The following is a 14,567-nucleotide window of genomic DNA, read 5'->3' on the forward strand; positions in this document are numbered from 1 at the left end:
ATCTTTCCTCCAAGTTGAGCCAGATTTCACGAGCATTCTCCACATATGCAATGATCTCATGCAGCTCTCAAGCTAGAGCATTGAAAATCCAAGAAATAACCATTGAATTACATTTCTTCCATACTAGTAGTTCAACAGTTTTTGAGGAGTCTGGTATGTTGATTGATCCATCGATGAAACCTACCTTGTTATTGGCCCAAACACTAATTACACGTGTTTAAGTGATAGCTGTAAACGATAACTATAATAACAGCTCAAACAAATTCAACATGTGTCTAATATTCATTACTCATATCTACAATTGGCTTTCAAGCCTATAAGGAATAGTTGCTCCCTCTTTTTGCAGTGATAAATCTAGACCGCCTATCTGGTTTGTGTGCAGGGTGCTTTGGATTAATTACATGTTAATTTCATCTATAGAATGAACTTCTAGCCCCGAAAAGAAAAAGAAACAAAGAAGAACGCAATTTCAATAAACTTGAAATTTCTGCCTCCAATGATTCTTGTAGGCTGCTTCTATGACTAAATTTTCTACACAAATAAATAAATACCAACTTGACAGAGGTTACATCATAGACCATTTCTTATCTTCCATAGATCAAGTTCTTAGAAACTTATAAAAATGGGGGGAGGGGGGAGGGGGGAGGGGGCAAACTACTCTATGAATGAAGGGTCTGAACATAAATCTAATTTAATACATTCGTTTAAGCATGATCTTCATCTTCTAGAGTTACTTCCAAGAGGAAGGGAAACAAAATCTAATTATCCATAAGCCCTTTTCAAGAGGAAGGGAACATGGTCTTTACATCTGGTCTTGTTGTATTGAATGTAGACATTTCTAAGTACACTCTAATTGGTTTTCATTAAAAAATGTGCATTGTAACAGAAAATAGAGACTCAACAATTACAATTGCCAATTTAACATCATCCTTTTTACCTTTTCCATGTGCACTGCTCATAGTCTGTACAGTAAGGGGACTTTGGCTGTTGAATTGATCAATTTAATAGCAAATAGTGCTTGCTCTCAACAAGTAAGATGGTCATTGCTACACCCTTCCCCATCTACTATTAATTAATCTCAAAACCTCGGCATCATCTTCGTCAAGATCATTTTATCACCATCATCATCATCTTCTTCTTCTTCTGACAGTAGATCATCATCTGAAGCATATACCAGATGCACCCCACACTTCAACACTTTCAAACGGCCCTTAACTTCCATCCGCTTCCCAACTGTGGCAGCTACAATTGAAACCTCTATTTGGTCCCCAGCTTCCAACCAATTCCCAATATCAATTGCCAAGTTAGGAATATCATTTTTCTCCATATGCGTCCTATAGCCCATTCAAATGCAAGATAATGATATTTAACACATGGAGAGAGAGAGAGAGACCTCGAGGAGCTTGAAGAGATTCTCCTTGCTGGTATATGTCAAATTACTGCAACCTCCCATGTCAACAGAGAATCCGCATTCTAAACAATCTGGGAGTTGAATCTGAGCTAGCTTCTTGCAATTCAAAAGGTGCAATTTATTTATAAACTGCAATTTTGACAAATCCAAATTTTCTATTGATGGGCAATTGTTTAGGTACACTAGGAGGCTCGCCAACAAGGCAACACACCTAGCAGCTCATCCAAGTAGCTCACCATCAGGGAGCTCGTCACCAAGTAGCTCACCACCACGAAGCTCGTCATCGAGTAGCTCACCACCAGGGAGCTCGTCACCGGGTAGCTCACCACCAGGGAGCTCGTCACCAGGTAGCTCACCACCAGGCAGTTCGCCACCAGGGAGCTCCATCATCCTCTGAGTCACAGGCCACCAGGAAGCAGGTCAAATGACGAAGTACTTAGCCAAAAATTGATACATCACGAAAAAAAATTGGTACATGACCAAAAACGGTTACATCAATACATAACATTGGTTTGTGAAACATGATGAAGGAATTATTGTTAAGACCTTGTCCATTGTTTTGGGAAGTTAGTTAATAGAAAAGTGATATCCATCGACCAACTTTCTAATGTTTCTTTGTTTTTTTTTTTCAATAAGTATTAGGCCCTACAATAAAGTTAATTAATTTCATTCACTTGGATAAAACTTATCTATATGAGGATGGATAAGTTAATTAATTTCTAATGTTTTTCCATTTTAATATTGACTTTTTATAAATATAGAAAACTTAATTGAGAATCAAAATAAGCTTTATTTAATTGAATAAATTCATTATATTCTCTTTCATTCATTTATATATTTTATTGTTTCTTGAGAAATTTGAACTAAGTTTGGACTTATTGACAATTCTAATTTCTCAATTTATTGAACGAATGAAATATGCCTTGTAAGTGATTTATTAGTCGAATAAGTTTTACAAATATATAATTGGGTAAATACACTTACGGGTGAAAGGAACTTTTCAAAAACGAACAGGGCGTAAGAGTCCAGTTCCGAGTTCCGTCAGTTGTCAAGAACCAAAGACCGACCTTACACGATGTGGCGTGTTCGTGGAAGGTCCATGCATCCTATGGACCGATAAGATGGGGAAATCTTGAATCACCATTTTACTAACCAGTAACCACCCCACTGGCGGCAGGCATCTCAAAGGCCGCTCAGGCTCAGCCATTCCTCCGGTCACTCTCTCGTGCTTTTTATTTTTATTTTTTGATGGTTTCTTCCCATCGGATCGGGGGAGTTTCTCCATTGTCTTCCACCACAGGCACCACTCTCCGGTGGAATTATGATGTCTTTTTGAGTTTTAGAGGTGAAGACACCCGTAAGATCTTTGTTGAACCTCTTTACAAGGCTTTGGTCCATCGAGGAATTAACACCTTCAAAGACGACGAAGAACTCGGGAGAGGAAAGGAAATCGCCCCAGAACTGCTGAAAGCCATAGAAGAATCAAGGATTTCAGTTATCATTTTCTCCAACAACTATACCTCTTCAAGTTGGTGCCTGGAGGAACTTGTGAAAGTCATAGAATGCTGGAAGAGGATTGGGCAGTTGATTCTTCCTGTCTTCTACGAGATCGATGCATCGGAGGTCCAGAAACGGATTGGGAATTTTGGGGAAGCGTTTGTCAAGGCGGGGGTGAATATTCAGAAGGTGCAGATGTGGACGGAAGCTCTTACAGAAATTGCAAAATTTTCTCGATGGAATCCACATAACTTTTTGAATGGGTAATCCTCAATTAAAACAAAGTTGTTTGGATTTTATTTTTTATTTATGAATATATCGGATTAAATTGTACTTCTTTTTCTTTATAAAAGCTGAAATTCCACACCGGCGGCCAACAAGAGACCGGGACCGGTTGACATTGACCAGATGAGGTCGTTCAAAAGGTCGCCCTGGGCGGAGGAATGCTAGAAACAACGAGTTAATGCAACTGTTTAAAGCCCACAATGTCTATTTGGCGAAGAATAAAAAGAGTTTCATAAACTCCTTGTTTACTAGCATCGCATCCGTCGTGTTTACGTCTTTATGATTCCCAACCAAACGCTCTCTGTCTCTCTGATGGTTTATGGTCAATGAAGAATTTAACCATTATATTAGGTTTAAGCCATGAGGATGCAAACTGTCTTCATAACTTGCTACTTTTTTTGATAGGCAAATGAACAAATTCATTAATCACACAAACACATGGGATCTACAATTCTTCATACTTTTTTAGCCAGATTGGTAGATCATACCACCGTGGTAATTTAAGACTCCCAATACTTAGTCTCTTGAGCGTTAAGGTGAGCTGCCCTATTAATAGATCTAGATATATGTGAAAGTACAAAATTTTCAAACCCACAAACAACCTCTCTAATTTTGTCCAAACTATTACAGTTAACCCACATGATACTGGAATCCAGACCACTACAAACAAAAATGGAATTCAAGGAGTCAGAATATTTCAGTGTCAGGTTTTGGACCTGATTGAATCTGAATCATATGGCCTCTTAATTTTCTTTTCTGGATTCAAAATATACAACACCAGTAAGAAGTGACCTATTGCAAATTGCTGACAACCTAGTTGCTGAGATGGTCACTTGGCATCCCTCCAAATATGGAGGTGTGGGATCAAACCTGCATAGTTGCAGGCTCTCCATGGTAAGGTCAGTGGGCTTCATGCGCACCTTGCTCTGTCCCCTGTGATGTGTAATACATAATACCAAAAGAAAGGAAACAAAGAGTATTTTTTTTTTCTTCTTCTTATTCTTTGCTAGGAGCAGGCCAAAGGGTTGGAATCCATACACCATAATTTGACAATGGATATGGCATTGAACTAAAATGGGGAACAAGATCCATATGGCATTCCATATAGTTGGGACAAGGCTTTGTTGAGTTAGAATACCTGGAATCTATGATACAACAGGGCCAAAATTCAGTTCCAAGTCCCTAATGATCAGTTCTAGTCCTGTCAGGTACTATGGTGTTGGGTGCCTATTACCACCCCTTAGCGATTATAGGTCATAACACTATGTATGTAGTGAATTTTTTCCCAGCTGATGTTTTATCTAATGGTGGGTTCCAATACTTGAAACATGGAGCAGGTATTAAGTCATGGATACCCTGGATTTGTAGGCTGGTCAAATGTTCCCAGACCCCATATTTAGCCAAATCATTATTTCAATTAATCAATTCTATTTGAAATCAATGATCTAGCAATAGCTCTCATACTGAAAAATGCATCACAAAATTTTAATATCCCAATGAATGACGGGCATCTTCAAGTGTCTTATTCAATGTGAACGGTTCTGCTGAATCATTACTCTATTTTGTCCCTCCTGCTTGCAAAAAATAAAAAAAAAATCTTAGTTAAATTTTATTGATTTTTAAGAAGGTGAATCTTAGTTCATCAAAGAGCTTTCAACTATAGGGAAAAATATGCTAGGAAGGTCTTGATTAATTCATCAAAGAGAGTGGTTTCCATAGTATTCTAAGAACAATAACTGATACGGATGCAATTGCACATGGCTGTCCAACTAGGCAGCTACATGGAATCAGTTGATTCAGATATTTGTTCTTCAATGTGAATAAGATCTTTTAAACAATGTTCTAAAAGGGGCCATTGCTTAATGTAATGATAAAATCTTGGGTTGGCAAGCATGATAATACATGTTTTGGGTCTGAGAGTGGCCACTTGGTGCAAAAAATGCCAAAGGTTGGGTCTGTATCCAGTCCACTCCTCCTATGATCCAGGCTCAGATCTGCTACCCACAAGCTGTTCCACATCTCTACCCACAAATAATTACAGCTGTCCACAAGCTGTTCTCAATACACGGTTGTGGTGTTCAGTGGGAACAATTTTTGGGTAGCAGATCCAGAGTGCCAAGGTCGTAGATAGCTAGGACCAGCATTGGGTTATGATCTTTAAACAATGTTTGGGAACCCAGACCAAACTGGTTGGTTGAACTGGAAAGTGGAAACTTAAACTGGATCTATTTCTGGTAATCTGGTTCCATGAAAACCAGGAAAAAACAGAACTTTATGGTTAAATTGCTGGTTAAAGTTGAACCAGAAAACCAGGTACCAGGCACTTTCTGGTTTGATGCTGGTTACATTCTCAAAAGTTGCTTTTAAATTGTTTGTAGATGTTCTTCCTATGTAATTCTTTAAATTTGCTTTGATAGCATTTTTTTATGTTTAAATTTGAGTCATAAGGACTGGGATTAAACATCAACATTTTTTGTGGTAATAAGTATCATCAAATTTAGTTTGTGCAGACCAAACTGGTTGGTTGAACTGGAAACTTGAACTGGATCCCTTTTTGGTTTAGTGGAAACCAGGGAAAAACAGTACTGTTAGGCTGTGTTTGGTTGCAATGCAAATCAATTTGCACTGATGCAAAACCATGACAGTGCAAATGATTTGAGTGTAAATTCTGACCTATTTTTGTTTCAAATTTTAGCTTATTTTGTTTGATTGCAGTACAAATGAAGTAATTTAAGGCATGAAGCAGAATGAAGTCAAATCCAGAACAAAATTAAACAAGAATTTGCATTTTTTACATTTGAACTTTGATGCATTTGTACTAGTGCAAATAAACTGCTGGTTTAACCAGAAAAGCAGGTACTAGGCACTTTCTGGTCTAATGCCTGGTTACATTCTCAAAAATTGCTTTTAAATTGTTTATAGATGTGTTTCCTTTAAAACAGACATACGTGATGTGAACAGCACTAACCATGTAGTTCTTTAAGACTATGTTTGATTTGAGGGAAAAGGTAGAGAAAGGAAGGAAAGGTAAGGAAATTTATACAAGCTTTGTAAAGGTTTCCCTACCTTTCCCTACTTTTTCCTTCAAACCAAACACATCATAAATTTGCTTTGATAGCATTTTTTAGCATTTTTTTATGTTCAAGTTTGAGTCATAAGGATGAGGGTTAAACATTATCATTTTTTTGGTAATAAAATATCATCAAATTTAGTTCATGCTTTTATTTGATTGGTTTATTTCATCTAATTATATCCTTTTTGTCTTCCCTCTCTTTTTTGTTCCTTTTGTTTGAATCACAATTTGCAGGAACCAGTCCATATATATCCAAAGAATTGTTAAAGAAGTTTTGGTGAGATTGAATAAAACACTGTTGGATGTCACCATTTACCCAGTTGGATTAGACTCCCGAGTAAATGAAATGAATTCATTATTAGATTCCCAATCAGATGATGTTTACATTATTGGAGTATGTGGTATTGGTGGAATAGGTAAGACAACTATTGCAATGGCTCTGTATAACCAAATATTCCATAGATTTGAAGGTTGCAGCTTTCTTGCCAATGTTAGAGAAGTCTCAGAACAACCTAATGGTCTAGTTCATTTACAAGAAACACTTCTTTCTGATATCTTAATGGAAACAGACTTAAAGATAAATAATCTCACTACAGGAATTGAAATGATAAAAGAAAGACTGCAGCATAAAAGGATTCTTCTTGTTTTGGATGATGTGGATCAATTAGAACAATTGGAAGCATTAGCTTACAAGTGCAACTGGTTTGGCTTGGGAAGTAGAATCATCATTACAACTAGATATGAGGATTTGTTACATGATTTTAAAGTGGATAAGACATACAAGGTCAAAGAATTGAATTGGATTGAGTCTATTCAGCTCTTTAGTTGGCATGCCTTTAAAAGGGGCTATCCTGAAGGTGATTATTTGGAACTCTTAAGTAGTATAGTAGATTATGCAAAAGGGCTTCCACTAGCTCTTGAGGTTTTGGGCGCTCTCTTGTTTAGGAAAAGCATATTTGAATGGGAAGGTGCAATTAAAAAACTGAAAATTCCTCATAGTCAAATCCAAAAGAAACTCAAAGTAAGTTTTGATGCACTAGTTAATGAAGAGAAGGCTCTATTCCTTGATATTGCATGCTTCTTTGTTGGAACAAAGAAAGATTATGCTATCAAAATACTGGATAGCTGTGGTTTCTCCTCGGAAATTGGGATCAGAAGTCTAACTGGTAAGTCCTTAGTCACAATCAATGAAAAAAATGAGATAGGAATGCATAATCTTATTCAAGAGATGGGGAAGGAAATTGTTCGTGAAGAATCCCCACGGAATCCTGGAAAACGCCGCAGACTAGGGAATTCTCAAGATGTACATGGCATATTGACAAAAAACATGGTAAGATCTAATACAAATCTTCTACAATTATGTGAAATTCTGTGTGTGTGTTTTGTCTACAAGACTACCTATCTTTCTTAGCTTACAAGATGTGTCAGCTACTTGTTCTACTTCTACCAAACAAGCTTAAATGACAAACAGGCCAGCTTGAAGATGTAAAAGTTTGAAGTGGTGTAGATTGATCTTTTGTTTTTGATAGTAATACTCCTGACCAAGGTTCTAGATTCAGGTGCCTTAATGGCAGCCAGATACCTTGTGTATTTGTGTGTGACAACTTAAGCTGTTTGTCAGATGGAGAACCCTTTGTATTTGCCACTTGTTTAAAATCCAGACTCCAGAGTAGGCCTATAAAGTACTTTGTATTGGTGTTGCTCCAAGTGGTATTAACTATCCAAAGAATGAAGCTGCCAACAAAAGAGTGGTCCGCATTAGTTACCTATGAGTAGGCTTAATATGCATTGGGTCAATCAAATTGTCAAAATGTGCTTACATTGCTAATATTTTGATTGGCTTGATATTTAGTCTAGACTCTACTATTGGTGTAGCCAAATGAACTTATACTGTTCTAAAAGACAGCTTGTTTTGGAATTTGGACATATGACAAACACATCTTAGCCTTTTCTTTTCTCTCTCTCTCTTTTTTTTTATAATATGAAAATAAGTGAATAATTAAGATATTTTCTTGTGTTCTTATTCATCGTTGTTTCTTATTGTTAAGGGATATGTTATTGTGTTTCTACTGCATGGTCCATCAAACCTTTCTATGCAAATGTTGTTAGATATCTCTATGATTTGATTTTAATGTATTTGGTAGTTAGGCTAAGTCAAATTTACGTTAGTTTCTATTTATGTAATTTGTTTGAGTCTGACATTGATACAGAGTAATACAAGTCACTTTACAAAAAATCTTCTCTCTGAATTAACATGGTATTAGAGCTTGGTTTTCTTTGAAATCCTTTGCATTAACATTATCTTTAATCCTTGTTCCTTCAGTGTGATGTTTATCCAAACCTCCTTTTTTGAACTGTGATATTTTCTGATGGACAGCTCTGGACTTGGTTACTAGCTTTGTTCATTTTTTTTCTTTTTCATTTGTTAAAATTAGACAGCATTTTCTTCATCTTTGTTACCTGAAAACTGATTCCAGGTCTGTTATATGTGTTTGTTTTCCTATATGGTTTATACAATTTAACTATATTGTCTGGAATCAAATTATGTTTTGTCTTATGGTTTTTGAGGTTCTGCCATTATTTCTAATCAATTTGTTCTGATTTAAATCCTTGCTTCTGAACTCATCTTCTTAGTCATATTTATTTTCCTTGTACTCAGACTTTGTGCTATCCAATAAAACCCATCAGAATAGATCCTTGATCAATATTTGCTAGTACCTCTTGGAGAACTATTGATGGTTTGATTTGTTTTGAAGTTCTCCTTTTCCTCAATTGTAGAAACTAGGGTTTCAAGAGAGGGGAAGAAGAGAAGAGAAGAAGATGAAGAGGAAGAAGAGAGCAAGTGTCGAGAGGTGTGTCTTATTCACTGTTCACACCCTCAAAAGATTACTTTATAATTTGAGAAAATAATAATTACAAGAAGGCCCCTATATGGGTGCCCAAATACTGAGAGAGTATAAGAAAGGAGAAAAAACCAAAAACACTCCTGTCTAGCCATTCTCAACACTCTCCCTCAAGCTGAGCATATATGTCAATCATGCCTAGCTTGGCAAGGTTCTTAGCAAACTTTGGATGGTGAACACCTTTAGTGAGGCAATCAGCTAGTTGGCCTTCTGACCTTACAAAAGGAAGGCAAATCTCTCTGCTAGCAATTCTTTCTCTAATAAATTGTCTGTCTACCTCAATATGCTTTGTACGATCATGTTGGACAAGATTATGAGCAATATTTATGGCTGCTTGATTGTCACAATATAGTCTCATTGGAACATCTGCTCGGATGCCCATCTTAGTCAATAAGGTCTTCAACCAGAGTAGTTCAGACACTCCATGAACCATTGCTCTGTACTCTGCCTTAGCACTAGAACGAGCAACCACAGATTGTTTCTTACTTCTCCAGGAAACCACATTGCCTCCAATTGAGGCACAATAACCGGATGTAGATCTTCTATAATCGATGGACCCTGCCCAATCAACATCTGTGTAAGCCTCAATCTTTACATGGCTGTGGTTGGAACGACATCCCTTTGCTAGGGCATCCTTTCAGGTAGGCTAAAATTCTGTTAACTGCCTGCATATGAGATGTCCTAGGTTCATGCATATATTGGCTAACCACTCCAACAACATAGGAAATGTCAAATCTAGTAAAAAAAAGATACAGAAGGCGTTCCACCAATCTCTGATATACCCCCTTGTCTGGAAGAACTCCTTCAGTAGAGTTCAACTAGTGGTTGGGATCAATTGGAGTTGCTATAGGTTTACACCCTAATTCCAACCTCATGAAGCAAATCAAGTACATATTTCCTTTCTGATAGAAAAATCCCCTTATTGGATCTTGCAACTTCAATGCCAAGAAAGTATTAGAGATTACCAAGGTCCTTAATCTCAAATTCAGAAGCAAGGAATGACTTTAACTGAGAGATACCTGTGATATCATCACCTGTCACAACAATGTCATCAACATATACTATCAACATTGTTACTCTACCATCAACTTTTCTAATAAATAAGGTGTGGTGTAAAGACTACTGGAACAGACCAACAGAAAGCAGTTGATCAGTTTTACAAGGGGAGGCCATGTCAGCACAACTAATTGTCCACTTGCAACAGTTGTAACAGAAAGAAATCAAAGATTGTAAACAGTATAAGTAGTGAAGCACAAAGAGAAATAGGACAAGAATTCTTTTGGCATTAATCTCCTTCTCTCTCTCTCTCTCTCTCTCTCTCTCTCTCTCTCTTTCCCAACGAATTCAGGAGGTTTGGCTCCCTCGAAGAGCCCTGAGTTAGGCAGGTTCCTAACAAGTTGGTATCAGAGTCAGCATGACCAACACAAGAAACACGTCAATAGACACCCGAGTGGATCAGATGGAGGTAGAGATCCATCGAATGTCTTCAGATTTCAAAGAAATGAAGGAAAGTTTCACTGCTCTCCTCAATCGGCTGGAGCATGTGGCAATGAACAACGACAGAGGAAGCCAAGAAGAGCGCAACAATGAAAACAACCGCAGAACAGGGCCGGCGGCAACGAGAGCAGCCAAAATCGATTTCCCCATCTTCTCAGGCAGCGACCCAACTCCCTGGATTCTCAGAGCCGAACGGTACTTCGATTACCATGAGACACTTGGGCTAGATAGGGTAGCTCTGGCTTCTGCGCATCTTGAAGGGGAAGCTATCCTCTGGTTTCAATGGTACCGACGGGGGCACCCTCGTCAAACTTGGGCAGACTTCACTGATGCCATGACTCCGTTTTGGATCGTTTGGGTTCGAGGATCATGATGAGAGTTTGGCAAAGATACGATAGGTGGGATTAGTTAAAGATTTACCAGATGGAGTTCAAAAAGCTGGCAGTGAGAGTCCAAGGGTGGACGGAGAAGGCGCTGGTGGGAAGCTTCGTCGGCAGCTTGAAAGAAGAACTGTGACTGGAAGTGAAGGCGATGCAGCCCACTTCGGTCATAAATGCGGCAGCGCTAGCAAGATTGTATGAGGATAAGTTCACTCGAGCAAGAAAGATGCAACGGCCATGGGGTCTAGGAACCAGGACGATAACACCAGACAAGGAGGAAGGAATACTGGGCCCAAGCCCATTGGTTCCTTTCAAATGGCTAACCTGGGCAGAGATGCAAGCCCGCAGAGACAAAGGACTTTGTTACAACTGCAAAGAGAAATTCGGGCCGGGCCATCGGTGCAAGAAACAACAAGCATTTCTCCAAACAGATGCCGAAGAGGAAGACGACTGCACTGGTTGCGGGGAATCTACCACAGGGTGGGAAATACAACCCAATGGCACACCTGAAATATCTCTACAAGCCTTTACGGGACTTGCATCCCCGCAAACAATGAGAGTTGCAGGGCTAATCCAGGGACGCCAAGTGTTAATCCTCATAGACAGTGGCAGTTCCCTTAACTTCATAACTCAAGTCTTGGTGGATAAAATGGGACTCCTAGTTCAACCAACAATGGCTTTTACGGTTCATGTGGCCAACTGTAATAGCCTAACCTGCAATAGCATATGCATGGACTTACCACTGAAGGTTCAGGGTCACCAGTTTGCAGTGGACCTATATCCTCTTCATCTCAGTGGAGCGGATGTGGTGCTAGGCATTCAATGGTTAAGACAGCTAGGGCCCGTGATCTGTGAATGGGCCCGTCTCACCATGGACTTCACATCAAGGAACTCTACAGTCCATCTACAAGGGCAAACATGCAAGGGTCCAAGGCCCATCAGTCTTGCAACATTAACAAAGCAAATGGGAGATTCGGATCAGCCCATATTCATTCACATAGACTCAAATTGGACCAGCCCATCTTTAGCTAACAGCAGCCCAAATGGGCCTAAAGACTTCCAAAGCCGCCTACAACAACTCCTTCAGCAATATGGCAGCATGTTTGAAGAACCCCAAGAACTTCCACCACACCGGGAGCATGACCACCGCATCCCCCTCATGCCGGGAGCTGCCCCAACCAATGTAAGACCTTATCGGTACCCTTACTTTCAAAAATTTGAAATCGAGAAGCAAGTTCAAGATATGCTTAAGCAAGGGATAATACAGCCTAGTCACAACCCATTCTCTTCACTGGTATTATTAGTAAAAAAGAAGGATGGGACGTGGCGATTTTGTATTGATTACAGAGCCCTTAACAATATCACCATTAAAGACCGATTTTCAATGCCAATAATTGATGAGCTGCTTGATGAACTCAGTCAAGCCACCATATTCTCAAAATTAGATTTACGAGCTGGGTATCATCAGATAAGGGTACATAGGGAGGATGTTCACAAAACGGCTTTTAGGACACATGATGGCTACTATGAGTTCCTAGTCATGCCATTTGGGCTGACCAATGCTCCAGCCACATTTCAAGCATTAATGAACGACATATTCCGACCATATTTACGTAAGTTCATCCTTGTTTTCTTTGATGACATATTGGTCTATAGCCCCAATTGGAAGGAACATCTGAATTATCTATAGGTCACCCTTGCAACACTTGAGACCCACCAGTTGTTCGCTAAAGAGTCCAAGTGCTCCTTTGGACAAAACCAAGTTCACTACTTGGGACATGTTGTAGAAAATGGAACTGTAGCAGCCGACCCAGATAAAATCTCCAGTATAATGGGCTGGCCGCAACCCAAAAGTGTGAAAGAATTGATGGTCTTCTTGGGCTTGACTGGGTATTACCGCCGCTTCATCAAAAACTACGGCCTAATAGCTACCCTGTTGACCCAATTGCTGAAACAAGATGCTTTTCACTGGTCAACCCAGGCCCAACAAGCTTTTGAGTAGTTGAGACAAGCAGTTGCGAGCACTCCAACATTAGCATTGCCCGATTTCACAAAAGACTTCATAATTGAGTGTGATGCCTCCGGTCAAGGTGTTGGGGCTGTTCTCATGCAAGAGGGCCGACCACTAGCCTTTTTCAGCAAGGCCTTAACTTTACAAAAGTGGGCCAAATCAGTTTATGAATGAGAATTAATAACAGTGGTCTTAGCAGTCCAACGTTGGCGATCCTACTTGCTCGGCAGATGGTTCATAATTCGGACCGACCACCAAAGTTTGAAGTTCTTATTGGATCAATCAGTCCTATCCCCGGAACAACAACGATGGATATCCAAGTTACTGGAGTACAACAACATAATTGAGTACAAAGCAGGGCCTGCTAGCCGGGTGGTTGACGCCCTCTCACGGCACCCACAATCATTTTAGTTACTAGTATCTTCCCCAACTTCTCCACTCCTGGATCTACTTCGAAAAGAAGCCAAATCCCATAAGGAGTTAAAGCAGTTGAAGGCCCAAGTATTGGCAAATCCATCACTGCACCCCGGGTACACCATTAAGAATGACCTACTCTTCTTCAAAGGACGCCTGGAAATTCCGGCAGATTCTGCTCATCTCAGGAAGCTCCTGGAATTATTCCATGCCTCACCCACAGGTGGCCACTCTGGCATCCTACGAACACAAAAACGCATCGCCACACCTTTCCATTGGAAAGGCAGGCGTACATCTATCCAGAACTTCATAGCATAGTGTGTAGTATGCCAACAAAATAAGTCGGCCACTACAACACCAGCAGACCTCTTGCAACCACTCCCAATACCAAACCAAGTCTGGGATGATATATCAATGGATTTCATCACAGGATTGCCCGTTTCTGCCGGCAAAACAGTTATCCTTGTGGTAGTGGATAGATTGACGAAATACAATCATTTCCTACCTCTATCACACCCATTTACAGCAGTCAGTTGCTGAATTGTTCCTCCGGGAAATTGTGCGCCTACACGGGCTTCTCAGCTCAATTGTATCAGACAGGGACCCTATTTTTATGAGTCGTTTCTGGGCTGAGCTTTTTCGCCTGCATGGGGTTAAACTCTTCAAGTCAACTAGCTACCACCCCCAATTTGATGGACAGACAGAGGCAGTTAACAAGAGTCTCGAAACATATATGAGATGCTTCGCGGGAGATCGACCAAGACAATGGGTAAAGTGGATCCACTGGGCTGAATGGTGGTACAACACCACTTTCCATAGCGCCGCTAGGATGACACCCTTCAGAGCTCTATATGGTCGGGACCCTCCCTTATGAAAAAGGGATTACCATAGTAGTGACCTTAGAAGAACAGCTGATGCAACGAGATGAGGTGTTAAAGGAACTGAGACATCATCTCTTACAAGCACAACAATGGATGAAGCACACCTATGATAAACGTCACAAGAATGTCCAATATGAAGTCGGTGACTGGGTGTTTCTCAAATTACAACCTTTCAGACAGATTTCAGTTGCAAGCCGACAGTGGAACAAACTCAG

General features: G+C 39.8%; 1 protein-coding gene across 3 annotated transcripts in view; it reads left to right on the top strand.

Moving 5' to 3' along the window:
• Positions 1–2,405: 2,405 nt before the first annotated feature.
• LOC104601548 (disease resistance protein RPV1-like) overlaps positions 2,406–14,567 on the top strand; it is a 29,490-nt gene continuing 17,328 nt past the window's right edge. The window contains exons 1-2 of one of the 3 annotated variants that reach the window (XM_010264914.3): positions 2,406–3,171; positions 6,501–7,596. In XM_010264914.3, coding sequence (XP_010263216.1) covers positions 2,660–3,171; positions 6,501–7,596 — 1,608 coding nt within the window. In that variant the 5' untranslated portion in view covers positions 2,406–2,659. The remainder of the gene's footprint in view (positions 3,172–6,500; positions 7,597–14,567) is intronic. The other 2 variants (XM_010264915.3, XM_010264916.3) reach the window with 2 other exon arrangements.

The sequence above is a fragment of the Nelumbo nucifera genome, chromosome 8 (assembly GCF_055504915.1).
Source record: "Nelumbo nucifera cultivar China Antique chromosome 8, China Antique-T2T, whole genome shotgun sequence".
Taxonomy (NCBI): Eukaryota; Viridiplantae; Streptophyta; class Magnoliopsida; order Proteales; family Nelumbonaceae; genus Nelumbo; species Nelumbo nucifera.